This window comes from Sinocyclocheilus anshuiensis, unplaced genomic scaffold (assembly GCF_001515605.1).
Source record: "Sinocyclocheilus anshuiensis isolate Anshui unplaced genomic scaffold, SAMN03320099.WGS_v1.1 scaffold633, whole genome shotgun sequence".
NCBI classification, from domain to species: Eukaryota; Metazoa; Chordata; class Actinopteri; order Cypriniformes; family Cyprinidae; genus Sinocyclocheilus; species Sinocyclocheilus anshuiensis.
Window position 1 is genome coordinate 229,488 of NW_015539860.1, and position 12,455 is coordinate 241,942.

Consider the following 12,455-nt stretch of genomic DNA (forward strand, 5'->3'; position numbering starts at 1 on the left):
TTTCTTTATGTTTCATATGAAAACACATAAAGAAGGTGCAGTCGTACCTGTCTTGTTTGGTCCGGTTAACTATAGAGCACACTTTAAGCTCTCCATCTATCTTTGGCCTACCGTATTCCTCTAACTTCACCTGCTGTGAATGACGCAAGCACACGCACACAAACAGACACAGATACAGTTAATACATTTATACTGGCATAATGGCTCAAGGAATTTATACATTACTTTGTGACATACATTCAAGCATCAATTGTTCCTGTATGCAATATGGAATATTACATGTAAATATAAGTTTGAATGCATTAAATGGAATATGTAAATATTGACATTTGAATGCATTAAATGGAATTGCAAAAATAATGACAGATTTCTCAAATACTGACATATGGATAGTTACAGGGAGTTAATTTTTTGTCTTTATTGTGCATCTCTAGAAAGATTTTGCAAGCAAAACCACAGATTTTTTTCTTCAGAACTGTTTTCACAAAAAAAAATGTTTTGGTTTAAAAGGTTTTGTTGTAGAATTTTTTTTGTCTTGCACGTCATTTTGTTTGCAGATAATTTTTGTGTGAGAAAAAATATCAAAAGAGTTTTTTATTGCAAAATATCTCCATTATTATGTAGCTCCATACTGTTGCTGTATTTTTTGTTATTGTAAAAACATTTCTGTAATATTTGTTTTTTACATAAATAGGTTTATGTATCAACTGTGGCTACAAGATGGGGGAAAACAACATACTGTATAAACAGAATAAGACTTTATGCAATTATCTTAGATGTTACTGGCAAATAAATGCTACATACATACAACTGTACATACATGCAACTGGCAAAGGCCACAGTGAATGTCTTTTGTCTGTAAGTGGCATGCCTCATTGGCTCTTTGATGTTTAGCCACGGGCGTCATCTGCACCACAGACCCTCACATAAATAAACCAGAGCAGATACACTAACTCCTACATTAGCTACTGGGAGAGGATACACTGATTTTATTCCCTTTAAACAGTCCTAAACACGTCCTGCTTGTGCTCATGGCCTGGAGGCTTTCAGGATTTATTTTACTGAACAGAAGTGACAGACGGGGGGCAGGTAGAGGCTTGTAAACAACTTAATGTTTGGGGATAAAGAGGAATTGGCCAGCATGCTGAAATGTGCACAACCTCAGACATCATAAGTCTTTCACTTGACACAGTAGAGGGGGCCAACCATATTTTTGCAATCCTCATAGAAGCTTTTCGTGAAGCCACCATGAATTACTGTTGAGTCCATCCCAAAATGCTGAAATACTGATACCAGCTATGATGTTCTCAGCATCTCTCAGTTCTCAATATCTTTCAATCAAACAGGGACATAAAAATAATTATTAATGACCTTTAAAGTACGTCCTCTTTCCGCATTTTTTCAGATTATGCCAGTGAATCGCACTTCATGAACACTTACTAGATTTTCTATTGAGCTCTGAAATTCACTTATTTTCTTCAGGGTTTCATTGTCTCTTTTCACCTCGTTGATGTACATTGCCAGGTCCTTCAAAGACAAATAAACAGACAAAGGCAAAACACTCAGATAAAAAAATCCAAGCAACTCATTCCCCAAAATACAAAGTCCCAGAGATCATTGCACATTAAACATTCTGCTAGGCATAATTATATTACAACCCAACTGTTGACATCAAACACTGTATTGGGGGATATTATGTGTATATGACGGTCATATAAGAGTTCAAACCTGCATGGCTTCTAGTGCCTCTTTAAGCTGCTGCCTCTCCGGGCGGTCCATAGAGTGACTTACCAACTCCTGTGGACAGACAACATAATGATAACTCACAAATACTTAGCCTGACACAAGACTTAGCCTATTTATGGTGATATTTCATTCTAAAATACATTATTTTAATGTTGTGTATATATGTATATACACACACATCGAAAAAATAATTAGTAGTAAATAATTTATTTATACCACGGGGCTGTTAAATGCTTGATTGAATGCTTGTAATAGTATTGTTGAAATAATGTGTCATATTTGTCATACATGTTACTTTTTTATCTGAGGAAAACAAATGAGGATGTCCCCAAAGGAATGAGGACTTGTTAGATTTAGCAACATTTTTAAGAACAAGCACATGCCATCTAAAGCACAACTCGCACACAGCAACACTCCCTGGGTTTGAGTGTATGAAATGGGCTGTGGATGATATGATTTAAGCACGGCTGATTTAAACAGTGTCACTGTATCCACCTCCCATTGCTCACTTCCCTCTCCGCTGTATCCTGGCCATCTGTCGCACGTCACACTCTTTCTCTCCATATCCATTATTAATGTGTGTTGTGAATTAATGATGGTTTGTATCACGCAGGGCATCCTGTTTTATACATGATCTCTATTAGCAGTGGCTGAGCAGAGTGGTGAGCTACATAGGTCTTGTTGGATGAGGTAAAATGATCTGAATGTTTTATAGGGTTTGGGGGTTCACAAGGTACTGTCGTTCTGCTGTTTTCAAACTTTAAAACGAAAACGAAATAAATGGAAGTTGAACAGGTTCCTGAATTTTTCTTATAACACTCTTAATCACAGCTCACAGTAGTGTTGATGGTGACTCTCACCTTAAGTAAAAGGTGGTATTTGAGGACCCTCTGCATAGGGACCACCAGGAGATCCTGCAGTTTGAACTTCCCCTCCTGGACTTTCATGGTACACTCCTGTGGAGGAAGATTATGGCAACAGGTCAGCAGTTTTTAAAAGAAATATCTCAGAACAAATAATGCCCACAATAAAAAAAGTGGTATTTTAAACTGACATAATTGCTAAAGATGACAAGACTTTCTGGAATGTGGCATATTTTGTAAGCCACAAAATAAATAAATAATAAAAGACAAGACTTGATTTTATCCATTAGGATTTGACTGGATTTATGATATTATTGGCCAATGATATTTTTCTTCAAATTTTTATTAATGATTACGAAAACAAGTTTTTCTTTGGAATTCTGTATACTATGGAAATCTGTTTCCACCCTAAATGAATACATACATAAATAAAAAATTGCGAATTTATCTCCCAACTTCAACTTTATTTTATAATTGCGACTCTGTATCTCACAATACAACATAATTTCATATTTTAAACACAATTATCTTTTTTTCAACTCTGAGGTGGAAACAGGCTTCAATAGTTCCTAATCACACACACAATAATACCAGAAACATTTATTAAGTAAACAGTAATATAGTCATTTTTTTAATTAAAAATTTATTTCATTTTGTCTAACGTGTATAAACTGTATACTGTATACAAACAGACATTATCTTTTCCTCTGCACGAATTGTTATCTTCACGTTACGTGCTAATCCCTTCCTTTTTTAATCTTCCTGTTCTCAAATGGCAAGTAAGCAAGGAGGACAGACTGCTCAAATGTCACGCTTGACATTCAGAATAGACTGAGGAAGAGGTTCATCATCTCTATGACTATCAGTGACTCCATGTCTCTCCTTATGAAGCATCTCTGACTAATCCACTACAAGAGCCACTCGTCTCTATCCAAGAGGTCTCATAACCACGCACTGAATGGACTGTGCCCGATTAAAGAGCCCTTCTTATGTGTGAGATAACAGGACGATAATTATGTGAATTTGTCAACAAGCATGTCCAGAAGTGCGGTTGCTGTGATTTCATCTATAGTCTCCTCTAATCCTGTGTGGAAATAATGACTTCTCTCGCCAGTCTTTATTTTTGGAGTCATTAAGTACACCACACTGCCTCAGACTGGCAAGCACAAAAACAGCCCTGTAGTCTTTGCATCCTGTGCAGCATTAACAGAGAGCAAAATTAGCTCATGTCCCAAAACTGTCAACAGCAGTCTGCTGAGAGGGAATGCTGTGCTGGAGCTGACCACTGGAGCAGTCTCTGGGAGAAAGAGCTGTTTAAAAGAGTTTCTTTAAGGCAGTGTTCCTGCCTCAGCACTGGCTGATGAGAAGTACAGTTTTAGTGATAGAGTGAGACCTGCATGTTGTTTAGTAGATTTTGAGCATTATTAATTCACTTAAAGAGACATTTAAATGTAATTCCAAAATTACATTTTGTCATCATTTATTCACCCACATGTTTCAAATGCACATGCCTTGGAGCACAAAAGTAAAAATAAATAATGTCCTGATTGCTGTTTTTCATGCAATAACAATGAATGGGTACTGGAGCTTTCAAACTTTAAAAAGGAAAACAAAGAATCATAAAAGTTGTCAATTTGACTCATCAACTATAAAGTTAATCCAATCCAGTCTTCTCCAAGCCACAAGATTGGAACAGATTGAAATAATGAGAGCGATAACAATGTCTGTTTAATGAACAAATTGTTCTTTGAGTCAGATTATTTCATGAAACTGATCTAGTTCACAAAACATGTCTGAATGATGTTTTTTTTTACAAATCAGACTGACTCAGTTCACATTGACCAGTGATCCAGTCCTAGCAGTTAAAAGCAAACTGGAGACGATTTTCAGTGAACGACAACTCACATTTTGGTCTGCTCCTCACACAATTAATTGTAACGCTAATTGTATTTATAGATATATGTATATTGTTCTTTGATAAAAAGGAAGTTCCAAAGAACACCATTTATTTAAAATAGAAATATTCTGTAACAATATATATGTGTTTATTGTAATTTTTAATCATTTTAATTAGGGCTGCACGATAAATCGCATGCGATATTTAATGCGCATCTAGTCAGAAAGCCGGTTCTGTAATCAGCGGTAAATCTCCATCACCTGCGGGCTTTCACATTGAGCAGCATTAACTACACAGAGCCGTTGTTCACTGACGAGTTGCGCAAAACCACGTTCATATTCGCACGATTTTTTGCGCAGCTCGTCAGTGAACAACGGCTCTGTGTATGCGTGTTAAATATCGCATGCGATTTATCGTGCAGCCCTAATTTTAATGGATCATTGCTGAATAGAAGTATGAATTTTTTTTTTTTTACATTCTAACTTACCCTAAACTTTTGAATGGTAGTGTATCACAGTTTCCACAAAAATATTAAGCAGCACAATGGTTTTCAACATTGATAATAGTAAATTATCAAAATGACCAAATCAGCATATTAGAATGATTTCTGAAGGATCATGTGACACTGACAATCGGAGTAATGGCTGCTGAAAATTAATCTTTGCCATCACAGAAATAGAATTGACAGAAATTCCATTATAAATATATTATAATAGAAAACAGTTGCTTTAAAATTTTAATAATATTTCACAATATTACTGTTTTTACTGTGTTTTGTTCAAATAAATGCAGCCTTGGTGAGCATAAGAGACTTCTTTCAACAAAATTAAAAAATCTTAATTATTCCAAACTGTTCACACATACTGTGTGTGTGTGTGTGTATATATATATATATATGTATATATATATATCACAGACACTTAAAAAATGTACAAGATTAGACTGCTTAGAGCATACCTCCACTTTACACTTCACATCTTCCCGTGTGGCAATCAGCTCATCCAGTGTCTTCTGAGCGTTCTCCATATGGCTGCAGTACTGGCCGTAGATCAGCAGTCTAAAAAAGAAAGATCAAAAGATCGATATCATAACCTTGCAATGACATTCAATACTCAGTCTCAACATATAAAAGGAATAGTTTCATTATATGGAAAACAACAGATGGACTGTCATTTGTGTAATTTGGGTTTGGTCAGTAAATAATGACAGAATTTTTATCTTTGGGTTTATTTTCACTTTTACCTGAATTTTTGAAACCATTAAAAGAAAAAAAAAATCTGTGCTACAAGTCATGAACAGATAGTTTGTGTTACATAATTTCAAAATAGAGATACATCTGTTGAGCTCTCTTTATCTAATTAATCTGAGTGAAGCATTTTGTGGATTCTGGATTGTGTACAACTTAATTTGGGCCTCTGAAAACATCAACACACATTTATTAGATTTCACAGTGGACACCTGATAGTGATCAGCACATTCTGGAAGCAGCTCAAAGTCATCTCGTCTAGATGATGGCCCCACGTGTGGCACAGATTTCTGCCTCTGATTTAAGTAGGACACTGGCACAGTTGGCAAGCTCAAACCCTTGGATACTCTCGGCTTGCCTGCCTCTTAACTGTGGTCTTGGTTAAGCCAATTTCAATTTATAATATATAATCATTGCTTAGTTATCCTTGATCAGAAGAATGAAATTGTAATCCCATAGAATCCCAAAGAAGAAAGATAAAATCTGGAAAGAAAAGTGGTCTGATCAAAGCAAGAATCATTTTATCTATATCTGAACTGGATTATCCTCCAAGGCAAAATACGCCTGGGTGAGGTCGAATGAATCAAAAGATGAGGATCAACTCAAATCTAGCTCATTAAATGTGGTCTGTGAAGCGTTACGATTTTCTTGATGGCCAGCAATTCAGTCTCCAAGTTTCACCTCTCTATGTTGACATGCGAGCCACCCATTAAAATCTGCTACTGTACAGAGTACGAAACTAAAACTGTAGTCTTGAGCTGAAAAGTGTGCTCCCCTGCTGCTCTGCTCAATGTCTTGGCCTCCGTGCCCTTGGACTAAGCAGGCCTGATTAAAGGCTAATCTGGAACAAGAGAGATGGCTTGGCTCCTCATGGAAATGGACTGATGGAGATTAATGGTGGCCCCGCTCAATTATGAGCAAAACGCACATTCAACAGCATATTGAAAATGCGGGAGCTGGTGTCGGGAATTAGCTGTAATAACAGATGTCACAGGCATAATTGAACATGAAGGTCTTCTTTACAAGGCAATTTCCAGATTAAATCTTTCAGGTGCCTTGTAAAAAGGACGGCGAGGGAGAGACGGTGCTTTATGTAGGACACTTCAAACAATGCAAGAATAATGGAACAAGAATCTTCACGTAAGTGAAGAACAGTCTTTATCTTTAAAAGGTATTACACGCATCAAACATTTACATTACATTGTTAAAAAATTTCATATTGTTTTTTTTTGTTTAACTTTTTTGTTTAAAAAAGTATCATGGTTCAAAATTCAGCTTTGCTATCACAAAAATATATTAAAATAGAAAACAGTAAATTTTAATAATATTTTACAACATTACTGTTTTTAGTAGGGATGCAACAGATCACAAAAAAATTTGGGATGACCAAAAAAGGTTTTTCAGGTATTTCTAACAGCAGTGTTCAGAAACGGAATAATCAAATGTAAAATAACACTGCATAGTCCTCACTGTATAAATTAAATATAGATTAATCTTTGCTAAACCTACAACAGTTATTCAGTCAAGAGCAGTGAATGATTGTTGTCTTTTGTTAATTAACATTAATGACACAGAGAGCAGCAGGTTATTAGGCTGCTGTCACTTTAAAGGTGCAGTAGGAGATCTTGGAAAATGCTAACTTTAGCCTGATAGCACTGAACGCGAACATCCCACCCTCCCAGCAGTCGCCGTCCAAAGCCACGCCCCCTGAGCGCATGAACGCACACACAGACCAGATGACCAGAGACAATATTACTATAATACATCATGTCTTATTAACCGGTGAGAAAACTTTATAGTATAGTAGTAAGTACTACAATACCAGGAAGGAAGGTCAGGTTGTTGATGTTTGCCTGCCATTCTCGCTCTGTCTGCACAGCATACGTGAATGCGCTGATGACGTATCCTGTCTGCCCGAACAGGGTGCGCAGAGGTATGCAAATACATATGTTGACAGGCAGGTAGGAAAGCCAATCAAAACGCTCGGACTGAGCGTTTTGATTGGACGAACATTTCTTGGTCCTACGCCTTCCACAGAATATATAAATACATTTAGACCACTTAACTTAATGATTGCTATCGGGATGTGAAGAGACTTTCAACCAGCATAACAAAAAATGTTTCTGAAGACAATAACCTATTGCACCTTTAAGACCTAATGCACTGATTCAATATAGTGATACACATCCGATTTTTTTCTCAGCTGTTTACGTTCACCTAAGACATAGCTGACTATGTTTACGAGGATACTCACAGAGACAGATATAATTTTGTGTTTATCTGTCCATTCAAGCACAAGAAGATGTGAAAGAGAACTTAATTGGGCGTTTGTATGCTGTATGAGATGAGGCCCTCTGTGTGTGCTTCGGGAGTGTGAGAAGAAAGCAGTGCACAAGAAGTTCCAATCAAGTTTTCTTTTGTATCTACTTGCGCTTGAATGGTTTAAAAAGCACTTTAATGTTTAAATTGGCAAGACCTTAAAATGAGCGCAAATGATATACTTTCACATGGATAAATTTTGCAACCAATCTGCGAGTCACATGTGTGCGTGGGGCTGAGTCCCTATAGTTCATGGAGAAAACTTTTTACTCTATTTATGATCAAATAAATGCAGCCTTGGTGAGCATAAAATAATTATTTCAAACTCACACACACCAAAATATCTTACTAAAAACAAACCTTTGAACGGCATATATAAATAAATACATACATAAATAAAAAGTCTGTCACTAAAACCCTGTCCAAAAAACAAACAAACAAACAAAAAAAAACATACCATGTATATTGCCTTCCAATGATCATGTGAGACACTGGCTTTAATTAAGCACTGCTTGAGGTAAACGTTGATATACAAATTAATTGCACATGAATAAAACCATTCAACCATGTCTGCTATGTACTGTTATAAGGATAGCTATGATTTTTTCCCCTTCCATCTCCACTATCCATTCATAGTGCTCAAATGGATGTTCTTTCATACATGCCCTCAGCCCATGCTTTGTCCATCTGTGTTAAGCATCTAACTGTACTAAATTGGCTAACATCACATTATCAATGAAAAAAAATTCTTACAAGCACTAAAAATAATGTTGTGAAGTGTGGCGTACACATCCAGTGAGCAGATTTGTTTAGGAAGGCTGCAAATGCCCTTTCATTCAGGGTTGTACTCAGAACATGCATTAGTGTGCAATGGAGATCACTCTTTAATGACCCATTAATTATGTGTGTTTACATCCAATTGGATAGAAGTGAAACTCGTTAACAACCAAAAGCAATGCACATAAGCAGTGCAGCCTCAACGAATGTGCTCTTTATGAAGCCAATTCTGTTGACTGATCCAGCTTGGAGTGCTAAACATTTGGCCTCTGCCTCCCCAAAGGCATCAGTGTTGTAAAAGAAAGGTGTTGAAATGAAAAGAAATGCTGCAATTTGTGTTGCCTGTCTCGTTGGCTTTATGACGCCAACCAACCTTAAGACATGCAGCATCCTGACAACTGCAATGGCAAAACAGTCAAGGCTATTCAGGCACTTCTCTAGAAGTTCATCCTGGTTTCCTCCTCTTTTGGCACTTCAGACTATGAGGGTGAGATGTGATTGAGAAGATAAGAAAGGGAGAGAGAGAAAAAGCCCTAGGTTGCTTATGTGTGAATATTCCCCAGGGTGAAATCCTATGCCATCGCCGTGTAAACACATGCTCTTCGAATTCAACTCTCTTCCGGTGGTATCGCCCGCTGCACCAACTTTCTCATTATGGCAAAGCTGTCATGCATGCTATTTCACAGAAAATACAATTTGGTATAGACGCTCTCCTTCCAGAGTCTATCTGTCCACTGGAAAAGACCCGGGCCAGCGAGGAAAACGCAAAGCAAAGTGGAAGTGACAGGCCGGTGAGAGAAGTAATAGTCTCTGACATGAGGCATTGAAGACCCCTCACTTTCACTCAAACACAGCCCGCACGGAGTGAATAGTGGCTCAATTTCAACGCAACCCAACTAACTAACAGTTCCTCAGCAACTCTGAGCTCATTCCGGCACTATCACATAAATTAGTTTGGAAATAACACTCCCAAAAAATTCCCATTTGAGACTTTAACGACCTCTATAACAGTTTAAAAAACTGATTTGCTTTGCAGCTTGCCGATTTTGTTTAAAACAAGATGGTATTTTCACTCTTCAATATTCCCTTCACAGTGTCAACAGCTTCTGAAAGGCTTCTCAATTATTTAATTCTATGGAAAGCAGCACTGCAAAAGGTCGCAGGGACTTACAAGTGGAGATACCAAAATTAACTAAAGGCAGCTGGGCTTTTGGAGCAATGGACGGAGGTGTGGAAAATAGCAGCCGCACAACAGCCAAATCCCCTGGCCATTTCTCTCATTGTTGAGAGGAAAGGGAGAGGGACTGTGCATCCCATGAAAAAGAGAAACATGCCAATCAGATGAAAAATTGCAAAGGCGAATGACGCAGCCCTGCTTTAATGAAATTAATAATTTGCCAAAAATACTCAGTTATTTAATGGTTAATGCCACCAAATGTAAACACATCCTGTCAGATTTTATTGTGAAGAAAAACTTTTATAAAAGCCGCCCTCTTTCTCATGTGCAATATTTTCTTTCTTTTACTTATTAGAAAGAGAAAAAAAACAACAATTAAGCCGTTCAACTGCCATTTCATGCAAAGTGTCAACCATATTTTGAAACTGTCTGAGAATTAGCTAATTCAGAGAGAACTGACAGTAATTGAGCATGAGATAAGACTATTGATGATGATGCGCAATACAGACAAGAAAACAGGTGAAGAAAGTAAAAAATCTAATCAAGAAGACAGGAATAATGCCCACTGTTAAGGCACAGAGAAATGGCCATGCGTGTCAGAAAAGGGCTGCACCACTGCAATGTCATGCCAAAGTGCATGTTAGTGTGAGCACCCAAGGAAGACTGGCTCAATGAGATGACAGGCTCGGAATTACATAAACAAAAGAATGCGGGCGAGAGAGGCGGTGCTGTCACGCCGACTCTGTGTGATGCTGCCCGCTGGGCTCAGGGAAGAGCCTTGTAATGGGCTAATTACCTATGCAAACTGACAAATGGAAACAATAGGGCTGTCTCCTCAATCGCGATTCTTTTCCATGCTTTATTTTTGGAAGAGATCGATCCATGTCACCAACTTAAACAACTGTAAATAACCACATAAAAATTCTGAGTGGGTTTGCTTCAGTTAATAGGACTTAAAAAAACATTTGGATCTCACAGAACATTTTGAAAGAGATTTCCGTCAGAGTGTGCTGTCATTAGCGAAAAACGAACCTGTGATTATCATTACCTACACCACAGTAATGTAGAGATCAGCCTCTCCCTGTGAGAATGCAAATGCCCTCCGCAGCTGCTGTATTAAATGAATCTGATGCTAAACAAAATCTCAGTTCCTCTTGAAAGAGCCTATACAGTAATTCTCATTGGGAGAAGTCATTTACCCACCCGAGAGATAAGATATCTATGGAAGCGCTCAAGCGGAGGTTAAATTAGATGTCTACAGCAGAGAGGAAGATAAAAGAGAAACAAAGTCTTTAATGTGCATTAGAACAAGTGGCTGCTATAAAGGGCATTCTGAGGACTTTAAAGTCAACATGAAATCAACACAGAGTGTCTTGCACATTAATGCAATGCAAGTTATTGCAATAAAAGCAAATAATGATAGATTTGATTATGAAAAAAACGGAAAATTAGAAGCAAACCATACTTAGTACCCTTAAAGGAAAAGTTACCGAAACATTAAAATGATCTCATCATTAGCTGCGTTTCCATCCACCTATTTTTATGCACATTTTGGAAATCGCATAAAAAAACGCTGGATGGAAACGCCAAGATGCGCATAAATTCTAAAAATGCGCATAAAAAACTTATGTGTACATTTGAGTAGGATAAACTTTTTATCCGATAAGAAAAAATGCACATAAACTACGATGGAAACACATTTACCGAATAAATTCCTCCATGCGCATCGAAAAAGTAATGTGACTGCGCTATGAGACGGGATAACTTGACTAGCAGCGGACCGATCTCGTTCACAGCATCTATATGTTGTTATGGTCAGAGGCATCATGCCCATTCAAAGTGAGGGCACGTGCTATATCCAGCAAAGTAAACCAAAATATTGAAGGGTGATTCTCAAAAATCTGTATTTTCTGCAAGCTTTTTTCAAGATAAATGTAGATGTCTTTCCAAAAAAGGACACTTAGAAACTCCAAAAGGACACCAAAGAACCAAATGATATAAGTATCCCATATATGCACATATGAAATAAAAAGAAATCAGAATTTTATAGTATGTGTACAGTGCAACAGCAAAGAGCTTTTTTACATTTTAGAGAAGTCAAGTTGCCATACCGAACAGGACCACATGGAGATGCCAAAAAAAAAAAACCCTAAACCAATCGCCTGCTGACTGAATATAAATATATATATATACACTGAACAAAATTATAAACGCAACACTTTTGTTTTTGCCCCCATTTTTCATGATTTTCATGATCTAACTTTTTGTACAGAAATGTCTGTGCCTGTGCATAAATACAATGTGCGATCACTGCGCCAAGAGCACTCATACACGCATTATTGTAACGGACTCACGCGTGCTTACTGTACGACTCCTGTACGCCACCGCAATCGTATTTACCTTGATTGCAGTCTTCATCCATCAAAACTT

At 37.4% G+C, this 12,455-nt stretch overlaps 1 protein-coding gene across 1 annotated transcript in view; it reads right to left on the reverse strand.

Annotated features, from left to right (window-relative positions):
• LOC107684912 (guanine nucleotide exchange factor VAV2-like) overlaps positions 1-12,455 on the reverse strand; it is a 157,842-nt gene that overhangs the window by 13,213 nt on the left and 132,174 nt on the right. The window contains exons 10-14 of the mRNA XM_016481294.1: positions 5,464-5,563; positions 2,607-2,702; positions 1,729-1,797; positions 1,441-1,527; positions 48-133 (exon numbers count right to left, since the gene is read on the reverse strand). Coding sequence (XP_016336780.1) covers positions 48-133; positions 1,441-1,527; positions 1,729-1,797; positions 2,607-2,702; positions 5,464-5,563 — 438 coding nt within the window. The remainder of the gene's footprint in view (positions 1-47; positions 134-1,440; positions 1,528-1,728; positions 1,798-2,606; positions 2,703-5,463; positions 5,564-12,455) is intronic.